Consider the following 16,535-nt stretch of genomic DNA (forward strand, 5'->3'; position numbering starts at 1 on the left):
AAACACACACACAAATACAGAGCCATGCAAGTACTGACACATTGACAAAAGCAGACACGAAAACACACAGACAGAAACAGACACTAACAAACAGATACACAGGGACATGGACACACAAACACACAGTCATACACAAAAACAGAAATGTACACAGATACAAATGAACAGACGCGGCGGGGCGATTTGCGCGAAATCGCGCCGCCGCGTCTGCCATCCCGCCGGCGACTTACATGTTCGCCGGTGGGATGGCAGGGGTAGGCAACTCGGGGAGATTAGTCGCCCGCGAACAGGGAGTTTTATCGCGGGCGACTAATCTCCCCCGTGTGCCAGAGCAATTAAGCCTCTTGGTAGACCCTCCATTCCTCCTCAGTCCATCCCTCAGATTGCAGATGCCCGAGGCTCAATGGAATGGAACAGAGTGCAGCACTCAGCTCATGTATTGACATAGTTTCTTCCCTGCACCACAGTTCAACCAGTGGTGCCTTACTTTCCATCTAAAACATGGCTTCATAGACAGGAGCACCCTTGGGCTCAATAGGCCCTGCGTTCCTTTATACTTTACCATTTAGACCCCAGAAGACGGGGTATGCAGGCTGCCTGTGGTTCAAAAGATCAGAATGCAGCATTCAACTTGCGGCGTAAAGGTGCTCATTTGTATGCCTCCATATTCCCTTCTGTTTCCCACCCTCCCTTGATTAAATATGGCGCATTGATCGTGGGAGCAAATTGGATTGCTGTTAAGGAGACAGTAAAGCATTTTTTCCTGTAGTCAGTCTGATGCTGTACAGCCCCCCCCCCCCCGCGTGCCCCGCCCCACCCCCGGCACTTTAGTCCCTGTATACAACACAACACACACCAGTACTCCTGTGGGTATGGCTGCTCCACCAAGCATTCTCACACTGGGCTAATGACCTTTAATAACCCTTCCCTAAAAGGGAAGTAAAAACACAAGACTCTGACTGTATTTCAGTGCATAGGGATATTGTCCATATTTTAAAATACCCCCAGGTGTATTCCATTTCAGTCTACCTTTAGCATGGTATGCACTGTCCCTCTGCACACTGCATAGTACAGCAATTTATTTATATAAACTATGGTAAGGTTTATAAAGCAAATACACAGTTTGTACCAGAGCAGCCACAGTATATTTTATTTGATTGTGTATAGACTCTCATTTGTTGTTACTGATCGTTTAAGGTCACAGATTCTGCTAATTTAGAGTCCTTTTCACAGACGATGCACCTTTGTAACAAACAGAATCGCACTAGCACTGCAGGGCAGCTTTATACGCTGAGTTTCACAAAATACATGATGAGCATTTCAGCATAATAAAATAAAAATGGTTGCCAGTAAAAAACAGTACTGATTTATGAGTCAACCAATAAAGCAAAAATGCTGACAGTTACTGCACAGTAAAATGTTATTTGCAAGGATGTTCCTAAACCCCTTCTTATTCTATGGACTGTGTTTACAGGATATTACCCACAAGTATATATTTAAAGGGTTGTGAGCAGTGATAATACACTATTTTCAATTAATCTAGAGTTTGAATAAATATAAAGCTTAATGGCAAAAAATGAAGAAAAATATTAGAATAATATGAAAAAAATTAAAATAAGATCCAGTCATTTAGAGTCTTACAAAACAGATGGCACTAAAGGTATGCCCCTGCAAGTGCCCCCTTGGCCACCCTTCCTGTGCAGCTGGACCTGGGACAGCACCCTAATGCAAGTTAGACATGGGTGGTTTTTTTCACGTTTAACATGTGTTTGAGAGGCAGGTCTGACCGCACCCAAACACAACATCTAATTGGATTTTATATACTGTGCCCATTTTTACTCTTGTGCATTCAGAACTGCGTTTTATTACATTTGTGTTTCATTGTATTTTTTTTAAATGCAACATACTGCATTTTTATGCTCTTGGCGTGTTCATAGCACAACAGAGAAGATGGTTGCATTTGGAACTCACAAAAATGCACTCACAATATATATATAAATACAATATATGCCCTTTTACATTCTCAGCATGCTTTTTAAAAACATAAAAAGCCTGTATCTTTACTAATAAACCAGAGGTTATTGATGCATTATAGCTCACAGGGAAAAAAAGAGCAATTTGTTTCTTCCATAATTCCTTAAGTGAGATGTAAAGACCATATTGCAACTTTATTGCGCTTTATTGTACTAGGTACATAGGTAATATTTCCATGGGACAGGCACAATTCAATATGTAACAACATGATAGATTGTATGATAAATAGTTTGTTTTTATATAACCTACATATCTACACACAAGTAATCACTGTATCCGATAGTATAAGATACCACCTTGGACTAGTTTGGGATATTGTTGGTTGCCATTTGGCAGCTCTGGGCTACAAACAGATGTTTTACTACCCTAGGATAGAAATTATTCCTGAATCTGGAACTTTCTGAGACAGTACCTATAATCCAGTTGGGGGTTAAGCAGTGCCTATGATTTTCCCGGCTATAAATTTTGAGGGTGATTATTAAAAAAAGGAATATACAGTATATATACAATATGTATATATATTTTTCAGTGGAATCTAGGAAAATGTTATTTACTGTACAGTGTAACCTTGTACAAGACTCTAGTATGTGTTCTTGGCTTTTTTTATAGCACTGTGAATCTGTGATTAGATTAATTAGGGGCTTACAAGAAACTGATAATAGGAAAGTTTACGCATAGTGATGAGCGAATTTTTTTGGCAAGCACAGATTCGCATCGATTTCCCGCATTTCGCCATTGGCGAATTGTTTCGCAAAACTTCCATGAAAATTCGCCGTGTGTAAAAAAAAATTTCATCAAAATTGCCCATGGTCACGTAAAATTTTTTTTTATGGTGAAGCGAAATGGGACAGATTCGCTCATCACTATTAACGCATACAACAGCCAGGGCTGGTTTTATAAACTGGCAAAAGGGGCATTTGTCCAGGACCCCCCAACATAGAGGGCACACTTGCTCCAGGATGACTTTGGCAAAAGCATCCTGCAGAGATCAGTTGGAAGAGCTCTACAGTGTTAATTTAATTCTTTGCCATTTCTTGTCGCATCAGCATTTTGTCATTGTTCTGCTCCCAGTGCTGTTGGCCCAGGGCAGCACATCTGGGGACCCTATCTACTTCAGTAAGTGCAGACCTTTTCTTTACTGCCTGCCTTACTATATTGTACTTTATGAGCATGAGGGTTATTCCATCACAGATTTATTGGGGCAGTGGTTCCCACTATTGAAATTTTGCTCATGGCCCTGACAGCAGCAGTAGGAGCAAGCACATACTGTATGTTTACTCCTTTAAAAGGAAAAATAAAGCTTAAACAAAGAAGTAGGGCAGAAATGCTACACAATACATTTTGGGCTATGTTACCAGCCCAAAACAACCACAGCCCTTTAGCGGGGATCTGTGCCCCTAAAGATGCCCCCAGTAGCTCCCCATCTTCTCTTCTGCTGATTCACTGCACATGCTCTGTGCTGCGGTCACTTTCCTGAGATAAGGGACCTACTCAAAAAAATAATGTATATATTAACTATAAATGGTATAATAATTCAGATTATTAGTAAATGGCAGCTCTGAAACCACTGTACTTTGCATCCAAATTTATAAATCAGCCCTGTAGCATCAACCTATGACAAGCAAACCTCATTTTCTGCTTGATAATTTGTAATGACCCGTAAGCTGAGCTTCTCAGCAGCTGCCCAGAGCCAACTGAGCATGTGTCTCCGACAGGCCAACTTTGAAGGCCTGGATCATTACTAAGATAGAGATGCTAAAACTTTAGGCTGGTGTGTTAAGTTTATTATTTAAAGTATGGCCTTTCTAGCCATATTCAATTTTAGGGTTCAAGTTTCCTAGAAAACTAAAAACTAAAAACAGTATTTTTTTTTAAACCTATAATAATGTGAATACTAAATCTCCAATGTAACAGGAGACTACAACATAAAAATATCATGTAACAATGGCTGTACCTATGGTCCTGTTGCTTGGATCACCTCAAGTTTTTACTGAAATTCTTGTACATTTTTCCAAGATAAGAATATAAGAATATCCAGTGCAATAATGTGAATTTCCTAAAATCCTTCTCAGAGAACAGTTATTTGCAGATTAAAAAGAACATTTTCTAGGTTTGAGGTAGTGTTAGCTGGTAGGTTTTAAAGTGTCTTCAATTGTGTGCAACTTGTTACGTACACAAACATACTTCATAAGGAACTTATTGACAAGATTTCATCCAGTCTCCGAGCTTCATATTTAACGAGGCATTGTTTGGCCCATTTCCTTCCAGCTTTTTGAAACAAAAATATCACGACTTTTAGCCATGGTCACAAAAAAACGACCTAAATAGCATCCATTGAACTGTCCGACTCCATCATTTCGTCCCATTGATAAGAGCATAGAAAGAGCCCCTAGAATAATAAGCAAAGGGCCGTTAGAAATTAATTAGGTGAGCATGCTGTAATATATACTATACACCTACACACACACACACACATCTGTATATAGGTAATATGTACAACAAAATACTTTGTGATGTCAACTTTAAATAATAGGTTTAGTGATATCATTGTGTCACATTAATGTTGTAAAAATAATGTTCTCCTCTACTTTAAACTACGAGGATATTGTTATTTTATTATTTCTAAATTTGTCAAATTATCATCTGGCTTCAGTCAGACTGAAAGAAACAGTTCACTTTTCCATTATAAGAATGTATATAAAGTTGAACTTCCCCTTTAGCACTAGATAGAAAAAAGAAACAATCACCAATGGAAGGAGATTGCACTACTCGATTTATGAAGACGTCTGTATACTATTCTCTGACTGCAGATGGAGACCATTACAGATTGTAAGCAGCTAGTCATGGCAAAGCTGATACTGCATAGTCACAAGGGATTTTCTCTTTGGTTGATTATAGAAATCCTCTAAAGTACATAAACACCTTCTTTATGATAAAGTATTTGCGTTTGCATCCAACTACAGTGTTTTAGCATTTTTATGAGCAACTTTTGAATGCAAGCATGTGATTTAGAACGCAATTTAGATTACCGTATATACTCAAGTATAAGCCGATCCGAATATAAGCCAAGGTACCTAATTTTACCTAAGAAAACTGGAAAAACGTATTGACTCGAGTATAAGCCTAGGGTGGGAAATGCAGCAGCTACTGCTAAGTTTCATCAAAATAAATACCAATAAAATTACATTAAATGAGGCATCAGTGGATTATATGTTTTTAAATATTTATTTCAAATAAAAACTGTAAACTAGCTCTGTAAGTGGAGGGTCAACAAAACAATTGTTTTATCAGCAATGATACCTTAAGAGTACTCAGCAACCAAGCTAAAACACAAAGAGTTACAATCCTTCAAAACTATATATAGTTTATATAGAATATAAAGTGAAATGTCTAGTGCAGAATGGGACAGGTGAGGATGGTAGATGAAGATAAATTTGGGAGCGGGCCAGGGCACTGGAGGGTCTGGTTGCGGGTGGCCTAATTTGTACACAAAGGACAGAGGGTGCTAGTCTAGATGGACCCATAGCACCCGACTTGTGCCGAGGGTGACTTTTTGAGCACATTTTGGGTGCTGAAAAACTAGGCTTATACTCGAGTATATACAGTAATTATGGCTGCTTCTGGGAGTATGGGATTGCTATTAGTGAAATCAAAAACACAAAGCTATTTTTATATGCAACATGCTGCTTTTTTAAATTAAATTTGAAGCAAAATGATACTTCAGGATTATTGGCCACATTGGCTCAATTAATTCACCATTGGGATTATTTAATAAGTATGTCAAAGACGCCACATCAGCTTTGTCATGGAATTAGCGAAGGTGCAAATTAAAAGGAACACAGCCCTGCGGTACCTGGTTTGTATGTTTTAAGTGACTTCCCAATTAAGCTGTTCCGAACATTGGTTGCAGCCACTCTGGCATGAATGCCTGCATAATACGCCATCTTGGGTTCATTAATGTATGCACAGTCCCCAACTGCATAAACATTGGCATGTCCTTGCACCTGGAGATAGTCATTAACTATAAGGGCACCATCTTCTGCCAATTTGTCACCTAAAAGACAAACATTAACGTCAAGCTGCCATACAGTATACAGAGGTACACTTAGAAAAGCAGCATGGTTACAATTAGAAATAAAATCCAAAGTCAGCAGTTGCGGCATCACTGTCATCCAAACAATCCAGGCAAACCATGAAGATTTTTTTAACAAGACTGGGGGTGCAGCTCTGAGTGGATGGTTAGTGCCAGCAGGCAGGCACTTAAAGTGGTTGTTCAACTTTGAGTTAACTTTTAGTATGATGCAGAGAGTGCTATTCTGAGACAGTTTGCAATTGGTCTTCATTTTTTATTATTTGTACTTCTTAAGGTATTTCAATTTTTTGTTTAGCAGCTATTCAGTTTGGAGTTTCAGCAGCTATCTGGTTTCTAGGGTCCATATTACCTTAGCTACCAGGGAGTGGTTTAAATAAGAGACAGATATACTGTATAAATATATCAGGACCTGAATAGAGAAAAAAGTTATGAAAAGTAACAATAAAACTGTAGCCTCGCACAACAATAGTTTTCTGGCTGCTGGGGTCAGTGACCCCCCATTTGAAAGCTGCAAGGAGTTAGAAGACGACGGCTAATAATTGAAAAACTATAAAAAATAAATAATAAAGGCCAATTGAAAAGTTGCTTAGCATTGGCCATTTTATAACTTAAAGGTGAACTGTCACTTGTTATACTGATCGGTGTGTTCGGCTAGGTATGCACAGCCTGCAGTGTTCACTAAAATGGGTCTCAGAGGACGCTTTCTGCTGAAGGGGCTACCAACACACAGCCACCAAAGGAGGCCAAGCCTAGTCCTGAACTAACAGAATTGCACAAATTGTCATATGTTAAAGGGGACCTGTCACCCTAAGAAATAACTTCTATAATTTTCTATATTGTTAGTTGAGCAAAATAAACTTCACTTACTCTATATAAATAATATAAATCTTGTTTCCTTCCGTCTTGGAATTACTTAATCACAAAAAAAAATCACCCCCAGGATATTGGGTCTCAAGGATTCCAAAGTGTTGGTATCTTTTTACTATATTTGTTCTGTTCATGTATACAAAGGCAATCAATATGTCCCTCTTATATGTATGGGTAGGTATGGTTCTTTTCACATAGTTATATCCTCCTATTTCTAAATATTAAAATATAAACAGGATATATTTCATTTTTCCCCATTTAAAGAAGAACTATACAACCTTGCAAATTGTGTGACCCATGACCATGGGTGCTCTTCCACTGTGTAAGCTTGGCACTCACCTAAGCTTAGGAACAGAAGCGACATGGCCAAAGGTGGCTGCTGCCAACACTAGTTCTGCAGTTTGGGAGGCACAATGGGGGCACCGTTAAGGTACAACACCTGGAGGTGATATGGCTGGGGAAGGGAGATGGGTCTGTGAATTTGAGCTAAATAGAAAAATTGGCAGTGGAAGTGGAAGTTCTCCCTAAGGAGACACGATAGAACACGGAGTGATCAGTTATTCTTCAAATAGTTGATTATTATGTTAATTTGTGCAGTGTAGCAATATAAAGTTGTTTCAGTTATATCCAGATATGCTTTTGTACTGGGCAACTTGTCCACCCCACTCATCGCCAACGCATACATCAGATTTAGTTGCACAAAAATATAGCTTAACAAAGAAGTAGCTTTGTGCTGCCGTTACCTAAACTTAGGAACCAGGTCCAACTGAGATTTCTAATAGTTCCTGGCATTACATGTACACTAAGTACCATACAGCCCCCTCCAGGCCCAATAAGCAGTGACTGCCTATGGCATCTTACAGTAGCCCCTCTGGCACTTGCCAGACACCATTGCCAGCCATACTTGTTATATATTATATATATAATATAAAAGTAATGATTAGTAATTAATTCAGATGCACATTACATGACAGCTCTGAAAGCAGAGCAATTAGCATCAGACTTTGATAATCAGCCCTGTAGTCTCAGCTTTTATGTTCACCAATCTGTGTTTTCTGCTTGCTGATTTGCAACAGCCCCTAGATTTAGCTTCTAAACAGATGCCCAAAGCACTGAGCATGTGCAGTCACTGACACTTTAGCTGGATCATTACTGTTATAGCGATGCTGAACATTTAGGCTGGGGCAGTAAGTAAATATGGGATTGTTTCATGTATTTTTCTATATAGGTGAACTCAACGGGGTCAAAACATTATTCTTTGATTGCCTGTAATTGACATTTATGATATTCACCTAAGAGACTTACCGAAAGCACTGCTGTAACTTGAAGAACTGATCTTATATCCAGTGCAACATAAAACAAGGTCACAAGTTACCACCTCTGAGTTCTTGTCCAACTGTAGCACCGTGTTCTCTTGAGCAACATTAGAAGTTACTTGGTCCAAATTGGTGACTTTTTGGGCTGTTAATAATAAACCAACAAATGTTATAATCCTAGGGTCAGTTAAAAGATGTCCATCATCATAAAGATATCGTTCATGCATCCCTAAATAGCCCACTATGATTTATAGCAAAGTAGGATATATAGGAAAGTAGGCCACTGTCCCTTTTTTACTCTTCATATTTCTTAACCTTGGGTCTCCAGATACTGTCAAACTACAGTTCTTAGCACCCTTTAAAGCAAAATCAAGAGTAGGGGCATTTTTAGTGTTGTAGTTCTTTAACGTCTGGTGAAAAAAATTGCACTTTAAAGGACAAGTAAATCCTTCATTTTCCTACCACATAGTTGGCCCACATTTCCCCCACCCAAACTGCATTTATCCCCTTCATTCACCAGCAACATCACATTTTTCTACAACAAATAGCAGCTTTCACCTGGCAGCCATATTCCCTCTGACACATAAACATGTTTCTTCAGAAGAGTGCACAGCTAGAGCAGAGTTTCTATGGAAACTACCAATGCCACCTCTTCATTGGCTGCTAGACTGGAGGGCGTGTTTAGTAACCTGACTTGAAAAGAACTGAGCATGCTTAGAAGCCAACAGCCAAAGAAAATTCCAAAGGGAGAGGGCCGAGTGAGTAAGAGGAGGAAAAGGAATCCTAAATTAATCCCTGATTAAGCTGGTATTTCAATATTTCAAAGAGGCTGTTCACTGATCACATTTTCTTGGGGGGGGTTACTTGACCCGATGGTCCCGATGCCGCCCCTCCACCCTTAACCACTCCGCACTTACCGCTTCCATGTTGGAGCGGGTCCAGGGGGGATGGCATTGCTAGTGCAGAGAGGGCTAACGGAAATTAGGCTCTTAGGGCTCTGGCACACGGGGAGATTAGTCCCCCCGCGACAAATCTCCCTGTTTGCGGCGACTAATCTCCCCGAAATGCCATCCCACTGGCAAAAATGTAAATCATCGGTGGGATAGCATACGCGGCGGCGCAATTTCACTAGCGGGCGACTAATCTCCCTGTGTGCCAGAGCCCTTAAAGTTACCACAGGTGGCTTTTTTCCACTCCCAGGCAACTAGCCGCTCTCTGCCGCCTGAGGCAGGAGCGGCCCTGCATGTCCTTTAAAGGTTATATGTGGCAACATTTTCTCTGCATGGCTTTGTCTGCATTTCAATTAGATGTTAACACTCAGAATGAGATGATGGGACACACAACAAAATGGTCTGTCAATTCAATGCAAATTATCTTAATTAACCAACACACCATGTGTGGGGCTTTTACGTAAAATAATGTTCATGTCTCACAGTAAAGATCTAAATGAAAACACTTACCCAGGATTAGCCTGACACCCTTGCTTAACAGGATTTCCTTCACAGTTCTTCTAACCTTTGGTTGCAGCTGAACATCTGCTAATGCAACCTTGGAATGAACCAAAGTGACCTGTGGCAACAAAAATGAGAACATCTTGTAAAACATGGTGACAAAATGTATATGGGATATATTGTTTAAGAATTTAACAAGGAATTTTAGTCTGTGTATAAATACTGGATTGGGGTCTTGATCTGACAAACAAAGCAGTTTCACTAGGGACTAGAAAGGGAAATCTTTGGGGGGGAGGAGCAAATTGTTCTGCCCATAAGCTTTCTGTACACAGGCCTGAGGTCTCAGGTCTCTGCATCTTTGTGGCCCTTGTATGGGGCCATAATGCGCTTATTTTGTCAGCGATTGGAGAAATATCTATCTGGCAGGTTGAAAAATATCACTGGGTGAAGTCCCAATAAAGCCATTGATGCAGTAAATACCCAGTGGATCTGCATATAACTTAATAGTGATTAGACTTTTCACCTTGAGATCAAATATCAGATTAGCCAGATCTGGTTGTGGATTAAATTAGCAAAACTAATATGGCTTGCTTTAACCTTCAAATAAAAAAAGAAGGGGTTCAACCCACTTATAACCAGTTACAAGCTATGTACACAATTGTAAAAGGCAATATCCAATATTACTCCCCGTACCTCTTTTTCTGGATAATCAGTCTTAACCTCAGCCGCCATCTCGACTCCTGCAGATCCACCACCCACTACCACCACATGCTTAGCCTTCTGAATCTAAAAAAGAGGGTCATAATGTTAATTTTCTATGAAGTGTGATGTGATCGAGTTGTTAGCAAGCACCTAAGCTGTGACCACAACTTAAACTACAAATAATATTTTGCAATATAAATCATAAAAAAAGGAAGTTAAATCATTGAGGACATTAGTGGTTTGGGCACAAGTATAATCCCACTGAATCAAGTCACTTCTTTTAGATCACATTTGCAACCATGATTTTCAATAATACCAGCTCACAGATGTTCAGGTTTGTGAACCAAGCTCAATCAATCCATACAGCTCAATGCAACTGCTTTTTAACTAAAACAACTAACTGTAAAGTGTTAAAGTGTTAATGGGCTTGAAGCCTGTGTGTGATCCAGTAAGTATATAAGACCGGCTAACATCCACCCGGAAAATACTCACACCCATAATGATTATGATATAGAGAGAGGCTTTTAGTGTTAGTATTTTGAATTTGATTTAAAAGGAACTTGGGAGCCAGTGGAAGAATTTGGATAGGGGAGCAGCCAACATACAGCAGTAAGAAAAGTGGATCCTTGACAGCATTTACAACAGACTGGTGTTGTGTAAGTATATTGGAATGCCTGTAAAGATTAAGTTGCAGTAGCTATAGTGGGAAATACAAGTTTTGTTTGTCTCTAAGCTAAGGTAAAGGCAAGGGTTTTGATGTGGGGCATAAAAGACAGATAGGGGTCAAACATAACTTCAAGGCAACAAACCTGTGTGGTTGAGTGAAAGGTGTACCATATAAATGGTCTGCCAAATGCAGAAATCTGTACATTGCCCCATGGAATAATAATATAATAGCAGTTTCTTAAGGAAAATAGCTAATACGCAATGTTAATAGATACCCTTTCAGCCTAAGTCAAAATATTATACATAAAAGACAGGTAGTATTCAGTATTACAGTTCCTCCCTTATCCCCAATGACTTACCTCTTTAACTAGATCTTCATACACCTGAATAGCTTGGTCTTTGGAGATGACATTATTAATCTTGCCAGGGAAGGGCCCATTACTCCCAGTTGCAATAATGAGGTGAGAAAACTGAAGTTCCTGTAACACATAATGCACACAGGAGAATATGGAGTGAGAATCAAATTCAAACAAACAAATGTCAGTGCTCTGTAAAGGTGTAAGGTGTGTTGTGTAATTAACACCATATTTAGCACGGACGAGCAGGCACACTGACAACAAACAGTGACTAATGGACCGTACAGAAGATACAGCATGACACAGGCGTTCTTCATTTCCAGGAAAGAGAACACTGCCAACATATTGTGCCCTTCCACGATGCAATAAAGTCCCAGAGAAACCTAGATTTTGCCTTTAACCTATCACTTTCGTGCTTGCTCTTTTCTTTGTCTATTTGTCAAAAAAGGAAGAATTCCGAGAATAAAACTCGTTAAATGTAACATCTGAACTAAAATAATATTCATCCAGCACATGTTAAAAATGTGGTGCCAAAGTGTCCCAAAGCGACCCTATTGATTTGCATGCCAATCACCTGCAAGTCCATGTCACGCAATAGTTACCCAAAGAAAGACCATTTTTTTTGTAAGTTCAGGAAGGAGAATGAGGGACTGGAGGTTCTTATGGGCATCTGTAAAGTGGTTTCTTTAAAATCATATTGTGTCCAAATAAAAACAAAATAATGGTAGAACCAACTAATGTAGTGTGGTTTAGATGTGTTGAGTATAAGATTTATAACCCCTAGGGCTCTGGTACACAGGGAGATTAGTCGCCCGTGACAAACCTCCCTTATTGTGGGCGACTAAACTCCCCGATATGACATTCCACAGGCGAAAATGTAAATCGCCGGTGGGATGGCATACGCGGAGACGCGATCGCCGAAGTTGCTTCTCGAGGCAACTTCGGCGATTTCCACAAATCGCGCCGCCGCGTATGCCATCCCACCGGCGATTTACATTTTCGCCTGTGGGATGTCATATCGGGGAGTTTAGTCTCCCGCAACAAGGAAGATTTGTTGCAGCCAACTAAACTCCCTCATGTGCCAGAGCCCTTAAGCACAAATACTAATAGTTGTGGCCTAAAAAGAGAAAGTCTACACATATTTTTTCCAACAGGTACTAGGACTCAACTAGCAGATATATTAAGTGCAAAAAACGTGATTATTTTTTATGTAAGGTACTCCACAGATTTGTTTGGAAAACAGATATACTGGGCAATATCTCAACCTATAGTACAGCTGTCTGTGAGTCACAATTTTGGGCCGCTGCCAGCATATTAAAGTCACAACAACTGATCAATGGGGCTAACAAAAGTGCTAAAACAGTAAATTATATAAAAGGTGATCATGCCAGCAATTCCGGAATTGGGACTGCTGCTTGACCACTAGTTCACGCATTGGACCTATAAAAAAGGCAGCTTTAGAGCCGTGACAAACAGGGAGATTAGTCGCCTGCAAAAAATCTCCCTTGTGGATGGCATACGCGGCACAGGGATGGCATACGCGGCACAGCGATTTGCCGAAATCCCATGCAGCTCCTTTGTTCTTGCCCTCATCCTTTCTTCTCCTATTCATCCTTTCCAGTCATTCTCCCTGCCGAACCATTTAATAAAAATGCTGTCCACAGAATGATATTTACATTTATAATGGGATAAGTATATCTTATCTACTAGAATGGAGAGCTCCTCTCACACAATATTATGCATTGCAGAGGGTCAAAGTTGAATACTCTGCAAACTGTCCAATCACACTGCACGCACAGCACTTCTAATCAGAGTGTCTTTAGTGTGCCTTCTATTATTTCTCTAGTTATCAAATGCATTGGTTGCACATTTCTATATACCCTGATGAAAATCCTTTCAGTTACTGCTAATGATGAGCAAATCTGTCCCATTTAGCATCACCAAAAAATTTGCAAAATAGCAAAAATGTAAGTCAATGGGCGTTTTCTCACGGCTACCATACAATCTTTTTTTTTTTGGCCATTGGAGTTTTTTTTCTGCGTCTAAACCTGGTGAAAAATTTTGCTTATCACTAGTTATTGCAATCCTGGGGACAAAAATTAATACGTCTACTAATTCTGGACGGGAACACATTCTTATTGCAATATAGTGTTTTATTAAAACTGTGGGTGAATTTATTATTTATTATGTACAATATCATATGTATTATGTTTACTGCATTGCAAATGTTATAAAATAAATAGTTGTTATGGAGTAACTTCTTAGTCAGCAGTGTCACAGATTAATCACAGGATACAGTTAATCTCATTTATAGCCACCCTTACTAGCCTTGCATTACTAGCCTAGATCCATAGCCACAGGACAAAATCAAACTACTGGTGGCAAAAAGAGAAGACAGTAAGTTGCCTGCACTGGGAGCAATAAAAAAAAAAAAAAAAAAAGATTGCGGGTGCTGCTGTAGCTATTGTGTAAGAGCTCATGAACTTAAAAAACATGCTGAGGGATCTGATGCTATTAGCTCACTCAGCTGGTGATATGATAATGATGCTGTTTCCAGATGAATATAAGCTGTAATATACTGCTAAGCAGGATATATAACAATAAACCTGATTAACCAATGACCTCCATCAACATGTTTGTGATGCCATCACTGTTATATCAAACAGAGCCTAAAGGTGGCCGTATATAGTTCAATAAGGATCTTTCCCAGGACCTTGTTTCAATTATCATACAAAACAAAATTTTGAGCGATAATATTGGTGCGTGAATGGCCACCTTTACTGCTAACAAAAGCATATATAATCTCCAAAGAGATTAACAATACAGGCATGGAATCATTTATCCAGCAACCTGATATCCAAGTAAAAAAAAAATAAAATATTTGCTTGGAAATCCAAATTATTACAGAAAAAAATTACAGATAATACCATACATGTATTCAAAAATCAGCAAACATTTATGACATGGTTACCAACAGCAAACAGCTTAAATGCAGAATACAAAGTGGAACAATGCTATATTATGACAATAATTACAGTCACTATGATTTACCAGTTTCTCTTTTTTTTTAGCATACATTTTTAAAAATTACCTCATTGCTTTCTAAAATCACACGTTGGGTCTGAAGATTTATTCCAACCACTTTGCCTTGTATAAAGTTGTCTTGAAAGGTATCCTTATATGATATAAAAGTTTTTCTTGCAAAGCCTGTAACAAAATTCAACACTTTGATATGCACACAGCCCAGTATGAAATCAAATATGGGACTATAACGTCACTATGTCATCCACAAGTCTGTATATTACAGCAAAGAGAAATGCTTATTTTATATTAACATGGCCTTACTAAACTGGTCAGAATGGCAGATAGCACACTGCCCGGGGCATCGTAAATGAACCCTGGTATCTTCTTGGGTGGGGTCACATGACTGGATAAGTACAAACATTTGACATATCTAGAGGTCCTGATACTAACATTTGTTAAAGTTAGCTATAACTCAATGCCAAATAAAGCTAGAAAAAACATCATGCAGCATCTATGTCCAATTTTCTTGCAACAGCTGGAGTTATTTACGTAAGTGTAACAGTAATTTCAGCATTAGTTCTGGTAATCTGCATGTTTTTGACACCCACTGAGGTCATACTAATTATGTAACTCTGTAACTATGTATGTAACTACATTTATATATATGATTATTCCCCAATTACTCACTAATGAACACTGGTTATGGTAAAAACTGATAACACATCTCAGCCCCTTGACAATTGGTGGTGTTATTCTATATGACCTCAGTCTCCGCCTGTCAACAGAAATTGGCATCAATTTTGTTACATGGCTAGGTAATCATTTTGGACTTGAGTGTTGTACACTAGTGAAAGAGCTTCCATGGTATATATGCAATAATAGGTGAAAACATATGTATGCCAAAAACTCCGCTCTGCCATTTATTTAGTGCATTATCAAACATTAGTAAAAATAGACCTACTGGTGTCTACCTGTTCCCAAACCTTGGGGGGCTCAACCATGTAGGCTAGTTAAGATTAGATTTAGGGGTGAACTCTTAGAAATACTTGGCCTGGAGCTACAGTAGGGTGATTTGAACCCTGTTATTAGTAGTCAAGTGGTGGATCAATTATTGGAAAAAAAAATAAACCCTACAATTATAAAGTAGCATCTTATGATTGGCTGATCTTCATACGTGATTTACAATATACAGACAAATGATATGGGAGTCCCTTACTGAAATTAGATATGGGATGATTTTAGATGCTGACTGTAAGCCAGGTCTGAACCCCAACATCATCTAGCCTTTTACCTATGAATGGAAGCAAATCCCACCAAAAATGTTCCAACACCTAGAGGAAAGCCTGCCTAGAAAAGCAGAAGGTAAAGGCTGTTTAAGTAGAAAAGAGAAGGCCAACTTCATATTAATACCCTTGGCTTTAGGAAGAGATTTTGAACAGACAGGCATCCGGTTACTTTTACATTGTTACATAGGGTTGAAAAAAGACCATCAAGTTCAACCCTTCCAACTGAACCCCAGCACACACAAACCTATCCTGACCTATCTATACACTTACATACTATGTATAAACTATATATACAAACATCAATACTAACTGTACATTTTAGTACACAATAGCCTTTGATATTATGCTTGTTCAAGAAATCATCCAAGCCCCTCTTTAAGGCATTAACAGAATCTGCCATTACCACATCTCTAGGAAGGGCATTCCCCAACCTCACTGCCCTCACCGTGAAAAACCACCTACGCTGCTTCAAATGGAAGCTCCGTTCCTCTAATCTAAAGGGGTGGCCTCTGGTGCACAGATCGTTTTTATGGGGAAAAAAAGAACACCCCTATCTGCCTATAATCCCCTCTAATGTACTTGAACAGAGTAATCATGTCCCCTCGCAAGCATCTTTTTTCCCAGAGAAAACAACCCCAACCTCGACAGTCTAACCTAATAGTTTAAATCTTCCATCCCCTTTACCAGTTTAGTTGCAGTCTCTGCACTCTCTCCAGCTCATTAATATCCTTAAGGACTGG

The 16,535-nt window shown here is 39.2% G+C and overlaps 1 protein-coding gene across 2 annotated transcripts in view; it reads right to left on the reverse strand.

Annotated features, from left to right (window-relative positions):
* Window positions 1-1,347: 1,347 nt before the first annotated feature.
* The window catches only part of aifm2 (apoptosis inducing factor, mitochondria associated 2), an 83,156-nt gene continuing 67,968 nt past the window's right edge, over window positions 1,348-16,535 (reverse strand). Inside the window, exons 3-9 of one of the 2 annotated variants that reach the window (XM_018095294.2) lie at window positions 14,577-14,692; window positions 11,489-11,608; window positions 10,455-10,547; window positions 9,771-9,879; window positions 8,300-8,455; window positions 5,888-6,088; window positions 1,348-4,423 (exon numbers count right to left, since the gene is read on the reverse strand). In XM_018095294.2, the coding sequence (XP_017950783.1) occupies window positions 4,269-4,423; window positions 5,888-6,088; window positions 8,300-8,455; window positions 9,771-9,879; window positions 10,455-10,547; window positions 11,489-11,608; window positions 14,577-14,692 (950 nt within the window). In that variant the 3' untranslated portion in view covers window positions 1,348-4,268. 2 annotated transcript variants of the gene reach the window in all.

This window comes from Xenopus tropicalis, chromosome 7 (assembly GCF_000004195.4).
Source record: "Xenopus tropicalis strain Nigerian chromosome 7, UCB_Xtro_10.0, whole genome shotgun sequence".
Lineage (NCBI taxonomy): Eukaryota > Metazoa > Chordata > Amphibia > Anura > Pipidae > Xenopus > Xenopus tropicalis.